Genomic DNA, 15,765 nt, shown 5'->3' with positions numbered 1-15,765 from the left:
AATTTCCAGCTAAAACATGCTAATCACCATGTGAACATATCCTAGACTTTTCAATACGATGGCTACGATTTTGCAAATGGATGTGGCTTGGGAGCGGGTCAGCTGGTTTCCAGGTTCCAGTCCCGCCCCCAACTGCATCCGGCCCACAGACATGATTTTAGGTCCATTGGCCTTGTTAAGCCCACCCTGTGGCCAATTAAGAGGAAGTCGGCCAGATGACATCATTTGATAATGCATCATCTGCTGGTTTTCTTAAAGGGACCATGCACAATTTTTCTTTGACAGCTCATTTCTCAGTGTTTGACAGCATTGAGGTGCTGCAAACACTGACAATCACTGTACAAAGGTGAGCTCTTGCACCCAGGCTCTCCAATGACTCCCTCCATAGGCTAGAACAGATGGCAGCTGTAGGTGAGGTTACAGAAGCGATCTGTCACTGGTGAGAGAGGTTCTCCCAATGAGTTGGGACTAGACAGCCAATTCAAAACTTGTTACCTACAGAAAAGTGTAAATACATTAAAAATGATTTTTCCAACATTTTCTTACCTCTGAAACTCACCAGTGCACCGTTGGATCCTTCATACCACTTCTGCAGCTGCCATCAATGCAGAAACATTACAGCAGACTCACAACACGCCACATTTACCTGCCGTGGTGTCCGGACATCGGGAAGCCTGAGGCAGAAGCAGCAAAATTGAAAAAGAGCCTGTTAACAACTATCAAGTACCTGTTAACAGCCAGGTAAGTGGCTATAATCCTCTTCCCGCCGCTAGGTGTTGGGTCCATGCGCAAATCGGGGACCCAACACTTGGGAAGATTGATTGGAGGCGGGTTGACAGCGGGTTTCCTACCCACTGTCAATCTTTGTGATTTTGACAGCAGTACTGCCTCCAATCCTGCACTCTGAGGACCAGCAAAATTCCAGCTGATGTCTTTTGTGCTTACGTGTAAATTTGGAGGAACAATCAGTTAAAAGTAAGAAGAAAGAATAGCAGGCACTGCAAATATTTCCCAAGTTAGTTTGCTGCAGCATTAATCTCAGGACAGAAAATGCCAAAGCTAGAAAAAGTTAAACACAAACATGTAATATGCTTCTTGGTACCACTCTGTAATGTGGCCGTATATAGATAAGGATATTGTGTAGTTGATAGTGATGACTCACATTGCAACATCAGTCACAACAGGGTTCATAAGTGCTCAATCCAGATATGTACCTACATCATTTAGTATGGCTATTGCAGATTAGCTTGATTCGAATTTGCATATAATGTATTTCAAAATCTGTTTTCGTTGACTTAGAAAACGACCTAACTTATAGTAGAGATGCTTTTCAGAGCTAGCAGGTAGAGGGGGTAAATAACCATTCCTGCCTCTCTATGTAGCTTGCTGTTTTTAAGGAGAGAATGACTGTTGGGGCTTTTGCCAGTTGTACTGCTATAGGAGTGTTTCAGGGAAACAGTGGCCATATTTTTAGGTGTGCAGGAGTGAGAATTGAAGTCACAAACCCACTTAATCACCAGGAATCCAAATTCATCTGAGCCCTAGTCTTAGGCCCGAGTTGGATTTGGACCAACTAAAAGTTCTGGAAATGATTGCGAGTTCAGAATGTTCCAAACTGCTGTCTGATTCAATAGACCTAGCAGCCAAATCCAAGGCTCATTTTTCACTTGAAATAGTGTATAACTGAATCTTCATAACGACTCTATGCATTCTGCTCTTCCCAAGTTCAAAATGAGTTGCTACTCATTCTTTTGTAGCTCAGACTGTATGTAATGGATTAGTAATTAGAATCCACCCATAGGTGGCTTGTTAGTTTAAACAGCTGATTTACAAACCTTAATGCACCTTAACAAGAGCAACAGAAATATTGCTGTACCACTGAACATGCTAATTCATGCTTCAACTAGTTTACAGGGTGTCTCCAGCAGCTGGAACACCATTGGAGGTAGTCTTGCCATTGGTAAATTAAACAAAATGATACCAGTACTATTGGAAGCACTAGTACTCCTCTTTGGGCAGGATTTTGCCTGATGCCTCTAATTGCTGGGTGCTGGCAGAGGCAATTGTCATAACTGCCAATTTTGGTTTGACAGCCTGACTTCATAGATGCTATTGGCATTGTTGACCTCCAGGAATCTTCCCCTGATATCAGAGACGATCCTAGCCAGATAGGCAGTCACACGTGTAGCTTTACGTTAACTGCATTCGTGAATCTCACACGTACATAGTTATCCATTGTTACTGAAATCAACATAGGGATATTCAGCCTTTTGAGCCTGCTCCACCATTCAATTAGGTCATGGCTGATCTGCTCAATGTCCCTTGATACCCTTACCTAACAAAAATCTATCTTATCTCAATCTTGAAAGCTCCAATTGCCCTGGCATCCACAGCCTTTTGGGGGAGAGAGTTCCAGATTTCTACTACCTTTTGTGTGAAGAAGTGCTTCCTGGTTTCACTTCTGTGGACTAACTCTACTATTAAAATTATGTCCTTTTGTTCTTGATTCCCCCACTAGGAGAAATAGTTTCTCCGTATCTACCCCCTCAAATCTTTTTAACATTTTAAATGCCTCGATCAGATCACCCCTCAATCTTCTATACTTAAGTTCATAATATCATCCAGTTTAGAATAGTTATGGAAATGGACAAGGAACAATCAAGCGTAAAAATACTTGCCTGGAGGAGGGCTAACTTCAGTGAGGTGTAAATGGATCTGGCCTAGATGGATTAGAATCAAAAATTGGTCGGCAAAATAGTAATTTAACAATGGGAGACCTTCAAAGAGGAAATGGTTCGGGTACAGAATAGACACATTCCCACAAGGAGGAAAGGAAGGGTATCCAAAGATAAAGTTCCCTGGATGGCAAACAATATGGAGATTCAAATGAGATGGGAAAAGGAAGCTTATGACAGATGTAAGGTACATAAAACAGTAGAGAGCCAAGCTGAATATAGAAAGTACTGAGGAGATCTAAAAAAGGGAATAAGAGCGGCAAAGAGAGTATGAGAAAAGATTAGTGGCTAACATAAAAGTGAACCCAAAACAACAACAACAACTTGCATTTATATAGCGCCTTTAACATAATAAAACGTCCCAAGGACTTCACAGGAGCGTTATAAAACAAAATTTGATACTGAGCCACATAAGGAGATTTAAGGGCAAACTTGGTCAGAGAGATAGGTTTTAAGGAGCGTCTTAAAGGAGGAAAGAGGTACAGAGACGGAGAGGTTTAGGGAGGGAATTCCAGAGCTTAGGGCCTTGGCAGCTGAAGGCAGGGCCACCAATGGTGGAGCGATTAAAATTGGGATGCTCAAGAGGCCAGAATTAGAGGATTAGTGGGGCTGGAAGACCTTACAGAGACAGGGAGCGGCAAAGCCATGGAGGGATTTGAAAACAAGGATGACAATTTTAAAATCGAGGCGTTACATAACCGGAAGCCAATGTCGGTCACCGAGCGCAGGGATGATGGGTGAACAGGACTTGGTGCGAGTTAGGACACTGGCAACAGAGTTTTGGATGACCTCAAGTTTACAGAGGGCAGAACGTGGGAGACCGGCCAGGAGTATATTGGAACAGTCAAGTCTAGAGATAGCAAAGGCATGGATGAGGATTTCAGCAGCAGATGGGCTGAGGCAGGGGCGGAGTCGGGTGATGTTCTGGAGGTGGAAATAGGCAGGCTTAGTGATGGCGCAGATATGTGGTCGGAAGCTCATCTCGGGGTCAAATATAACATGAAAGGTTGCGAACAGTCTAGTTCAGCCTCAGACAGATGCCAGACAGAGGGTTGGAGTCGGTGGCTAGGGAACGGAGATTGTGGTGGGGACCGAAGACAATGGGGTCGATTTTAACTCAACTGTGAGGCGGGCTTTGAGGCGTGTGGGGGGGTTAAAATCGCAAAAACTGGGGGTTGGGACCCCCCCCCGCCTGATTCACGACCCCGAGCCATTTTAACCCAGGCGTGTATGATGGTCCCGAATCAGTCCCGCCTCCAACAGGCGGGACTGGTCTTTAAGGCCTTTAATCAGCAATAATTGGCCTTTATAATCCCATTTTAACAGGCCCTTGCATTTTTAACCCTTTTCCCACGTAAAACACGCCTGGTGGGGATCACGCCTGTGAAACCTGGTGTGAGCACTATTGGCTTGCTGATTATCAGCTGCAGGTCAACCATTAAAGAGGAGATTTGATCAGTCATCATTTGCAGGTGGCAGGACTTTGTTGTTTCAGGCCTGGGGCAACTTTTACCAGGCTTAACCACACCTGTGGAAGGTTGGAGCCTCACACACATCTCCAGTGTGACCTCCTGGGAAACCCCGCTCGCCACCTTCACTCAGCGCTTCCTCAACGGAGGCATATACCAGAAGCATGGGAGCCATTTATTTCCTTCCCTTCTGGGCATTAGATGAGCTCGAACACCAGCCGCGGCACCAGCAGAACCGGGAACAACAGCAGCAGCAACAGGAGCGCCAGGCTGCTGCTCACCCACCTGAAGCTGCACAGGCCAGAAGGGGCCAGCGCTTGGAAGTGGCTTGAGAGCACCTTGCTGCACATCAGGGGGCCATGGGGACCCATACCTGCACCGGCAGTCCTACTCAGAAGGACTTCCATGAAGGTCTGGTTTCTCTGTTCAGTAGATGCCCATCGCTCCTCAAGAGATGTCATTCTATTATGAACACTCACCATGTTTTCCATACCCTGGCGACTTATCTCTTCCATGGAGGTTCCCATCCTTTCCATGGTGATGCGTTCATGCACCAGTGACTCCACAAAGGCTCTGCTCATGTTCGCAATGGACTCCTCCATTCGCTCCACACTCACATCGACCCTGGAGACAAAACCTGCCAGAGACTCCTGCATCTGTTCCTGGAGTTCCAGCCCCACTGATCTTATGGATGGACCCAGAGGCAGAGGGTCGACATGCAGCTGAGCCGAGCTGGCAGAGTCCTGCACCCTCCGACTAGCACTCTCCACTGCTGTCCCTGTCTCCACAATCTGCTGATGCTCACTTGTGAGCTGTGATACACCAGGTGACAGCACTACTCTATGTCCCGAAGGTCCCACCGAGGTGTGAGTGTCTGCGCTGGTGCTCGGTGCACTGAATTCTGCTGACGCTGCACCCTCAGAGGTTGCAGATTCCTCTGAGGAGTCAAAAGCTCAGGCTCTTCCTCCTGGACAGTGGGGACAGGGGCTCTCGATGGTCCTGTGGGGGAGTGAAGGAAAGAGTTAGAGATGTGAGGTCAAGGTTACATGTACATTGCATATTGCAGATGATCATAGGTCCATCTGTTATAGCTTCAGAATCATTATCAGCGACTCATGCAATGTCAATGAGAGAGATGGAAAACTATTCTGTCACCAGCTTGCTGTGATGCACCCGTCTGTCCATCCCCCACTTGCGCCTCATCCTCCAGTCCTATGATCACCAGGACTGCCTCCTCCCAGGGCTGAGGTGGGCTACTGATGGTGGACTCCTGTCCTCGCTCATTTTCTTTTATTATGAGCTTTCTTTTCCTGCAATGAGGGAGACAAGTGGAGTTTGAGTGAGAATGAAGGAGTGAGTGTAGGGAATCCATAGCATAGATGCTTAGAAGGAGACAAAGATGGAGTGAGGTGGTAAGACCAAGGGCCCTCCCTGCGTGTTGTCAGTTGTTCTCATAGCATCAGAGTGATAGGGAGTGTGAGGGCTGCATCGTCGAATAGTTAGGTGAATGTGAGCATAGAGAGAGAGGGAATGGGTAAGGGTGCATGGATGTCAGTGTCAAGTGGGATGTGGAGGAAGAGATTGCTAAAGCTGAGTGCTGGTGAGGAGAGGCAATGGAGATCAGATTGAGAGTGACGGGAACTTCATACTCACTTTTCCAGTGTGCTGAAGGTCATGAAATCTCTTCCTGCACTGTATCCAGGTTCTGCGGGTAGCCGATAAGGAGTTGACTTCCTCTGCCACTTGCAGCCACGCAGCCTTTGTCTGCTGGGGAAGCATCTTCCTCCCTGATGAAGGGAAGAGCACCTCCTTGTGAGCCCTTGCTCCCTCCACTAAAGCCTGCAGGGCAACGTCGTCAAAACGGGGTGCAGACCTCGGTCTTTCTCTTGCCATTCTGCTTCCAGCTCAGTGTGTCAGCAAATGCCAAAAGGTTGGCAGCCTGCAGAAGAAGCAAGGCTTGTTGCAGACCCTAAATGCAGCAGCAATAATGACGTCATATTATGCGACTTTCTGACTGGAAATACTCATTTGCCAATGGTTCCCACACGTTGGAAATCAATTGGCCAATTGAGTTAAAATTGCATCAATCTCACACACCCATTTAGATTCGTGTGGGAAACACCAAATTCGGGGAACCCGACAATTCCCCGCACCTGAGTTAAAATCGTCCCCAATGAGTTCAGTCTTCCCAATATTTAGTTGGAGGAAATTTCTGCTCAACCAGTACTGGATGTTGGACAAGCAGTCTGACAATTTAGAGACAGTGGAGGGGTCAAGAAAAGTAGCGGTGAGGTAGAGATGTGTGCCGTCAGCCTACATGTGGAAACTGACGCTGTGTTTTCGGATGATGTCGTCAAGGGACAACATGTAGATGAGAAATAGGAGGGTCCAAGGATAGACCCTCGAGGGACACCAGAGGTTATGGTGCAGGGGCGGGAAGAGAAGACATTGCAGGTGATTCTCTGGTTCTGATTAGATACATAAGAATGGAACCAGGCGGGTGCAGTCCCACCCAGATGGACGAGGGAGGAGAGGCATTAGAGAAGAATGGAGTGGTCAACTGTGTCAAAGGCTGCAGACAGGTCGAGAAGGACAAAGAGTGACAGTTTACCTTTGTCACAGTCACATAGGATGTCATTTGTGACTTTGATAGCCATTTCGGTACTGTGGCAGGGACGGACACCTGATTGGAGGGATTCAAACATGGAGTTCCACGAAAGATAGGCACAGATTTGGGAGGCGACAACACATTCAAGGACGTGAGAGAAAAGTGAGGTTGGAGATGGGGCGGTAGTTTGCAAGGATGGAGAGGTCAAGGCCTAGAAATTCGGTGGGCTGCGCCACCAGTTAGCGCCTAAAGAGGGCACTCAGTGGCTTTAGCGCAACTGGCCACGCCTCCCGCGATATTTAGCGGGGCGCTAATGGCGGCGTTAGCCTGGAGCGCTGCGCCGCCACCGATGACGTCATCGGTGTGCGCAGCGCCGCGCTCCCGCCCCGATCGCGATATTTGGTCGCGCCCCTCACTGTAACGTCGGTCGCAAATCGCGACCGGTTCACGGGGCCTACCTGTGGTGGTAGTGGCGCAAATTAAGGTGGAAGTGCAGGGCGGCCATTTTTTTCGGTGGCCGCCTGCCAGCACCTCCTCGCGCTGCCGTCCCCGGCCTCCTGATTCCCCCCCGGCAGTGCCGGCTGTGTCCTGAGAGCCCGGTACTTCTCTTCGGTGCCGGGCTCTTTTGCCGGCACTCACGATCGGTCATTGCGCTGGTGCAGGCCCCTCCCCCTTAAGAAGGGGAGGAAGGCCTGCAGTACCGCAGCGTGCCGTGCTGCGGCACGTTGTGCTGCGATATTCAGTTTCAGCGCCCCAAGAGGGACGCGAGGCACCTCGAGCAGTGCCCCGCGTCCCTCTTGGGGCGCTCCAACTGAATTTCCGCCGGGCGCAAGCGGCTCCGTTCGCAGCGTTAATTCCGGCGCCCAGGCGAGCTTGGCGCCTCAAATGGGGTGCCACCGAATTTCTAGGCCCAAGTCTTTTATAAACATATTAAATAATAAAAGAGTAGGCAAAGGAAAGGTGGAGCCAATTAGAGACCAAAAATGAGGTACTAAATGATTATTTTGCATCTGCCTTCACTAGAGAAGAGGGTGCTGCCAAAGTAGCAGTAAAGGAGGAGGCAGTAGTGAAATTGGATTGGCTAAAAATAGATAAAGAGGAGGTACTTAAAAGGTTGGCAGTCCTCAAAGTAGAAAAGTCACCCGGTCTGGATGGGATGCATCCTAGGTTACTGAGGGAATTGAGGGTTGAAATTGCAGAGGCTCTGGCCACAATCTTTGGATCCTCCTTAGATATGGGGATGGTGCCAGAGGACTGGAGGATTGCAGATGTTACACTCGTTTTAAAAAGGGGAGAGGGATAAACCCGGCAACTACAAGCCAGTCAGCTTAACATTGGTGGTTGGGAAAATTTTACAGATAATAATCCGGGACAAAATTAATTGGCATTTGGAAACGTATGGGCTAATAAATGACAGTCAGCACGAAGTTGTTAAAGGCAAATAGTGTTTTACGACCTTGATTGAGCTCTTTGATGAAGTAACAGAGAGGGTTGATGAGGGTAGTGCGGTTGATGTTGTGTATATGCACTTTCAAAAGGTATTTGACAAAGTATCACATAATAGACTTGTTAGCAAAGTTAAAGCCCATGGCATTAAAGGGACAGTGGCAGTGTGGATACAAAATTGGTTAAGGACAGAAAGCAGAGAGTAGTGGTGAATAGTTGCTTTTCAGACTGGAGGGAAGTACACAGTGGTGTTCCCCAGGGATTGGTATTAAGACCACTGCTCTTTTTGATATATGTTACTGACGTAGACTTGGGTATAGAGGGCATAATTTCAAAGTTTGCAGATGACACGAAATTCGGAAATGTAGTAAACAATGAGGAGGATAGTAACAGACTTCAGGAGGTCATAGACAGACTGGTGAAATGGGCAGACACATGGCAGATGAAATTTAGCGTAAAGAAGTGTGAAATTATACATTTTGGTAGGAAGAATGAGGAGAGGCAATACAAACTAAATGATGCAATTTTAAAGTGGGTGCAGGAACAGAGACACCTGGGGGTGTATGTACACAAATCTTTGAAGGTGGCAGGACAAGTTGAGAAGGCTGTCATGGATGTTATTTAGATTGACTTCCAGAAGGCATTTGATAAAGTTCCTCAGAAGAGACTGTTAACTAAGGTTGAAGCCCATGGAATTGCAGGGTAGTTATTGACCTGGTTAGTAAATTGGTTGAGCAGCAGGAGACAGAGAGTAGGGATAATGGGGCAGGTGCTCAAATTGGCAGGATATGACTGGTGGTGTCCTGCAGGGATCTGTGTCGGGGCCTCAACAATTCACTATATTTATTAATGACTTAAATGATGGGATAGAAAGCCACATTACCAATTTGGTGATGACACAAAGATTGTGGGCAATGTAGATGAGAGAATAAAATTACAAAGAGATATTGATAGATTAAGGCAAAACTGTGGCAAATGGATTTCAATGCAGACAAATGTGAGGTCATCCACTTTGGACCTAAAAAGGATAGAGCAGGGTACTTTCTAAATGGTGAAAAGCTAAAAACAGTGGAGGTCCAAAGAGACTTGGGGGTCCAGGTACATAGATCATTAAAATGTCATGAACAGGTACAAAAAATAATCAAAAAGGCTAATGGAATGCTGGCCTTTATATCTAGAAGACTAGAATACAAGAGGACAGTAGTTATGCTACAGCTATACAAAGCCCTGGTTAAACCACACCTGGAGTACTGTGAGCAGTTCTGGGCACCACACCTTAGGAAGGATATATTGGCCTTGGAAGGAGTGCAGCATAGGTTTACCAGAATGATACCCGGACTCCAGGGATTATGAGGAGAGATTACACAAACTAGAGTTATATTCCCTAGAATTTAGAAGGTTAAGGGGTGATTTGATCGATGTTTTCAAGATATTAAGGGGAACAGATAGGGTAGATAAAGAGAAACTATTTTCGCTGGTTGGGGAGTCTAGGACTAGGGGGTATAGTCTAAAAATTAGAGCCAGACCTTTCAGGAGTGAAATCAGGAAACACTTCTACACACAAAGAGTGGTAGGAGTTTGGAACTCTCTTCCGCAAATGACAATTGATGCTAGGTCAATTGTTCATTTTAAATCTGAGATTGATAGATTTTTGTTGACCAAAGATATTAAGGGATATGGGCCAAAGGCAGGTTTCTGGAGTTAGATCGCTGATCAGCCATGATCTCATTGAATGGCGGAACAGGCTCAAGGAGCTAAATTGCCTACTCCTGTTCCTAAAAAGATATATGGAATCCTTGGCTTTATTAATAGAGGCATAGGGCTGGATTTTGATACTAGAGGCGTGTAGGAGGCGGGACTACAACTTTCGGGGTTGTAGTCCCGCCTCCATCGAGTTGTGGCCAACCCACTCGATTTTCACTTGATTGACCTTGTTGAGCCCGCCCAGCGAGCTCAGCAGGCCAATTAAGGGCCACCTGACAACAGGTGACATCACAGATTGACATTTCATCTGTCAAGAGCTTTTGGCAGATGAAATATCAGCATTTGACAGCTCTTTTAAGCTGTCAAACACTGACAATCTGTACACTAAGTTAATTCCTTCCTCTCAGGCTGATTTAGAGATCTATCCAGAACAGAAAGCTGAATGCTGCAACTTTTGACAGCTCGCAGCCATTTTGCTTTCTGTGCCGGTGAGATGAGGGACTCCCGAGACCTGAAGGAAGGAAGGCTGTAAAGGTAAGTAAAGGTAATTAAACTTCTTTAAACACTTTACACACACCAAGCACACTTACCTCTGCACTCATGCACCCATCACTCACCTGAACACCGGACATCTCGAACTCTCCAAGCCCTTCAGCCCGACGGTCCGCCTCGCTAACTTGGCGTGGTTTGGAGCCGTCGGGAATCCCACACTTCAGGAATAAAAATAGGGATTAGGCTAAAAACTGCCTGTTAACTACCTATTAACAGGCAGTTAATTGACACTAATCCCCTTCCTGCCACGGGGAGGCGGCTCCCAGCACAGGTCGGGTAGCCGCCTCCTTTGAAACTGGCATGGAGGTGGGTTAAGGGCGGGATGGGTTCATGCCCCCCGATTTTGAGATTTTAACCCCCCACACGCCTCCAATCCCGCCTCCACGGCCCAATGAAAATCCTGCCCATAGAGTACAAAAGCAAGGAAGTTATACTAAATCTTTATAAAACACTGGTTAGGCCTCAGCTGGAATATTGTGTTAAATTCTGGGCACCGCACTTTAGGAAGGATGTCAAGGCCTTCGAGAGGGTGCAGAAGAGATTTACTAGAATAGTACCAGTGATGAGGGACTTCAGTTATGTGGAGTGACTGGAGAAGCTAGGGTTGTTCTGCTTAGAGCAAAGATAGTTAAGAGGAGATTTGATAGAGGTGTTCAAAATCATGAACAGTTTTGATAGAGTAAATGAGGCGAAACTGTTTCCAGTGGCTGAAGGGTTGGTAACCAGAGGACACTGATTTAAGGTGATTGCCAAAAGAACCAGAGGTGACATGAGGAAACTTTTTTTACACAGTGAGTTGTTGTGATTTGGAATGCACTGCCTGAAAGGGGTGGTGGAAGCAGATTCAGTAGTAACTTTCAAAAGGTAATTGGATAAATACTTGAAGGGAAAAATTTGCAGGGCAATTGAGAAAGAGCAGGGAAGTGGGACTAGTTGAAAAACTCTACCAAAGAGCTGACACTGGCACCATGGCCTCCTTCTGTGCTGTATTATTTTATGATTCTATGAAGTCAATACCAGCAAAGGTTATGAAACCTGTCCCCATAATTTAACCCTCTAAGCCCCAGTATCATTCCAGTGAATCTGCATTACGCCTCCTGTAAGGCTAATATATCCTTTCTGAGGTGCAGTGCCCAAAACTGAATGCAGTGCTCCAGATGGGCTTTGACCAAGGCTCTATACAACTGAAGGATAACTTCATCCCCTTTGTATTCTAGTCCTCTTGAGATAAAGACCAACATTCCATTCGCCTTTTTTTTAACCTGCAGTGTAGAACAGTCAGCCGCAGTAGGGGAACGCTGTTACTTATTCCATTCGAAGTGGTTCTGTATTTCAACCATTGTTAAAGCAGACCAGCATTGAGGTATTTGCAGATGAGTAACAAAATAGTGTATCTGACAAGTGTGTAGCCCTGTACCACTGTTAAATCTAAAACTTCTCTCTGTCCAACTAATCACGCCATCAACTGAATTGTTAGTGACTGGTGGTGGAGAAATGATACATGCAGCACAGCCTTCTACAGCTGGGGGGAGGGATTATCTGAGCTGTCAACATTTCTGCGACCAGCACCAGTGCCAAGCTTGACTAATTAATACGATGTGTGACTCAAGGACAAATTGAACAGTATCAAATGCCAGGGAAAGAGTGTCTTCCTTGGATATATTTTCCCATCTACTAAACTGGCTGAAAAGTGTCAAAACTCACCCAAATCCTAATTGTGCTGAGTGAATTTGAGTGAAAGATAGCCCTGGAAATCTTATACATGGGTAGTTGAGCACTGAATTTCTTAAAGTAAGAAGCTAACACCTGCTATGACCAAATTATATTGCTGCCTCATTATATACTGTGTGAGACACTGGGGTGTGATGTTTAATGACATAATAACATATCCTCAGTTGTTTAAATCAATTATTTTTTTAAGCTACCATGAAGAGTTGCAAGACTATAATCCATTCAAGTGGTTCATATAATGTCCTAAATCATGAAAGAAGCTCAAGTGGTTTAGAAGCATTTTCCAAACCCCTTCTTTGGATTCCAGCCTCGTAAACACACCCAAAAAGCCCAAAAAGGTTGGAAACATTTTCTGAACACCCAGTTTGAATTTAATTCCCTTTTGCATATGTTATTATTTACAATAAAGTGTGCACAGTTTATGATGGTTCACTGAGCCTATTTGAAGTGCACCCTTTTCAAATGGAGCTGATTACATTCCATCAGTTGAGCACAGCTGGTACATCATAGTATCACATGACAAGTCGAAGGGTATTATAACCCTTCATAAGTGCTGAAGGATTACACTGCCACTTGACTGGCAGAACGGTATTACAAATTGCTTTTCACCAGCCTACTTGCACCACCATATATATATTAGAAGTACATTTCCAACAGCAGTTTTTTTAGCATTAGTTTTATGATTGACTTTATTTCATGATTTGCTTCATCTGTTTCATAATTTTCTTCATCTGTTTCATAATTTTCTTAGGTCCAATGTTATACTAATACAGTAGATTTGTTTGTGCCTACTTTTCATTGGATGCAGTACATGCAGGGTCCTGAACTTTGTGCATTTTACTGTTAGAAGCACAGTATTTGTCTAATTATACAACACTATAGAATTTTGTAATATATATTGAAAAGTAACGTAAGTAAATGGCATGGTATCGTTTAGCATAACCGAAGGAAAAAGATTTCAAAGTTATGTTCTGGCTGACCCTTGGTATTTGAAAAAATAAATCTATACTTCGGTAGCCTGAAGCTAACCTTGGTTTCTGTCCAGTTTCATTACAATAATCTATCATCTCCACTAATGGACATAAGATTGAAACCTTAAACTGGAATAGCCAGACATGAAGGCGCTTTTCAGATTTCCTGCCCTTGCTCCACAGTATGTCAGCAGACTGCTTTCAAATCGTGTACTGGGTTGTGTTGGACAGACTTCAAAACACTAGTCATTACTAATGCAGAACATTAAAAATGCAATTTGCAAGCAGAAATCTCGCTAGTTCTCATCTAGAATGTGCAAATATATTAATCTCACATTGTGAAGTAATTTTCATTTGATTAAACAGAAATAAAAGTCTGTCCTATTGTGCTAAGGATGCTTGTTACTGAAGGATGTTTTTGTTTTGTCTGTCAGCTCATCCTTCCAGAGGCAATGAAGCTGCTGCCAGTCTACATGAACTGTCTCTTGAAGAGTTATGTTTTACTGGGGAGCCCTGACCTTCCTACAGATGAGAGAGCTTTCCAACGGCTGCTGGTTACATCTATGGATGTGGTCGGCACACAGTCCTTTTTCTACCCACGGCTTGTACCCATCGTAAGTAAAGAGGTGTCATTTTAACAGATGGGAAATATTGCGTCTGATGTGGGCGGTGCCTCTCTGCCCTCCATCAGGGGATCCCCAGGAAACTTTGAACAACGCAGAGGGTGTAATGAGTTTCCAGACCTTTTTCCTTTGCTTTGCGCTGGAAACTAAGAGTGCATCTGAGGAATATTGGCCCTCAGAGGTCTTCAAGAAAACAATTATGATGTTGCTGCACATGGAGGCCAGAGAAACCTTACACCATTGTTGTGATGTTTGGGACTAACCACAAAATCGAGAGGGCTGAAATAAGACTTTATTTGTTATATCAAATGATTTCAGATGCTAAATCATTGTTAGATCTTATTAAATCATGGCTCATTTTCCTCAGATTTTGTTATCTGACTACAAATAACTTATGTTCATAAATAAATAGACGTTTTCATTATGAACAGCTAGCTTGAGCTAGTCATTTATTCAGCCATGTGGACTAGTGTACAGGCATCCATCTTGACTACTGCCTTGTGGGTAGCCCACTACTAAACATGGAGCTCCACCTAGTGTACCATTCTAGAATGACATGTTACTGATCATTACATCCACCTTCCTTAGAGGTTAAACAAAATTAATATCAATCAATATCAATCAATTATAATGACATAAACATCTTCACAACAGTCAACACATTTTCAAAGCTTTACTTTATGAATTCTAAGCTTTTCATTCTTTTATTATAGTTTTCTTTGTACTCAAAGATTAAGTCTATCAGGCTTTTTTACTTCACGTGTGGATCTTCTCAGCACAGGTAAGTCTGATGTGTTTGCATGAGAGCCTGTATGTGTGTTTGTGTTAGATTGTTCTGGTGGTGAGTGACAAGATTCAGTTGTGGCATTGTCATCGATTTGCTCTTGGATAGTTTCTTGTGTTTTCAGGAGGGAACAGCGGTTCCTCCTGAGAATCTGTCCTTCCTCAGTTCTAACAGTGTATGACCTTGGTCCTACTTCCTCAAGAACTGTAGCTTTCCTGTTCCATGCATTTGGATCCTCAATCCTGACAACATCATCCCTTGTCAATGGTTTCAGAGTTTTGGATGACTTGTCATAGTGTGATTTCTGTTTCAGCTTTAACAGTTGAAGTCTCTGTCTTAGTTCCTTACTCTGCTTTTCTTTTGCACAGCAGGGTAGCGTGGTGCGCAACTTGTGACCCATTAGGAGTTCAGCAGGTGAAGAACCACAGTCTAAAGGGGAGGCTCGGTAGCTCAGCAGGGCGAGACAAGGATCAGACTTGCTTTCTGTTGCTTTCTTCAGTAGCTGTTTGAGAACTTGAACACCTTTCTCTGCCTTACCATTCGACTGAGCATACAGAGGATTGGATGTGATGTGTTGAAAGTCATAATGTGCTGCAAACTGTTGCCACTCCTTACAGTTGAAGCACGGACCATTGTCGCTAACGGCAATCCTGGGAATTCCATGTCTGGCGAAGATGGATTTAACATGCATTATGACACTGCTTGCTGATGTGCTTGAGAGCAGCGCTATCTCAGGATAGTTAGATTAGTAGTCAATCACTATTAGATAGTCTTTACCATTCAAATGAAAGAGGTCCATACCAACCTTTTGCCATGGTGCTGTTGGTAAGTCAGCTACTATCATTGGTTCCTTTGCTTGTTTGTTTTGGTGTTTCTGACATGTCTCACATATGCCTATCATGTTCTCAATGTCCTTATTTATGCCAGGCTAATAAACAGTGGCCTAGAAATTCGGTGGGCTTTGCGCCCAGTTAAGGCCCAAAGAGGGCCTCTGCGCCATTGGAGGAGTTTGCGCTGAAATTGAGCCCTGCGCAAATGGCGGCGGTAGCCGGTAGCGCTGCGCCGGCACCGATGACGTCATCGGTGTGCGCAGTGCCCCGGTTCCGCCCCGATGCCGGCCCGACCCCCATATTTCGTTGCGG

At 45.2% G+C, this 15,765-nt stretch overlaps 1 protein-coding gene across 1 annotated transcript in view; it reads left to right on the top strand.

Annotated features, from left to right (window-relative positions):
- LOC147122965 (protein transport protein Sec24D-like) overlaps nucleotides 1-15,765 on the top strand; it is a 293,437-nt gene that overhangs the window by 251,966 nt on the left and 25,706 nt on the right. Inside the window, exon 20 of the mRNA XM_085962791.1 lies at nucleotides 13,651-13,830. Coding sequence (XP_085818917.1) covers nucleotides 13,651-13,830 — 180 coding nt within the window. The remainder of the gene's footprint in view (nucleotides 1-13,650; nucleotides 13,831-15,765) is intronic.

The sequence above is a fragment of the Somniosus microcephalus genome, chromosome 2 (assembly GCF_052327205.1).
Source record: "Somniosus microcephalus isolate GS21.2 chromosome 2, FLI_Smic_1.0, whole genome shotgun sequence".
NCBI lineage: Eukaryota > Metazoa > Chordata > Chondrichthyes > Squaliformes > Somniosidae > Somniosus > Somniosus microcephalus.
The sequence above is the reverse complement of the archived record's forward strand: the minus strand, read 5'-3'. Positions and strand labels throughout refer to the sequence as shown.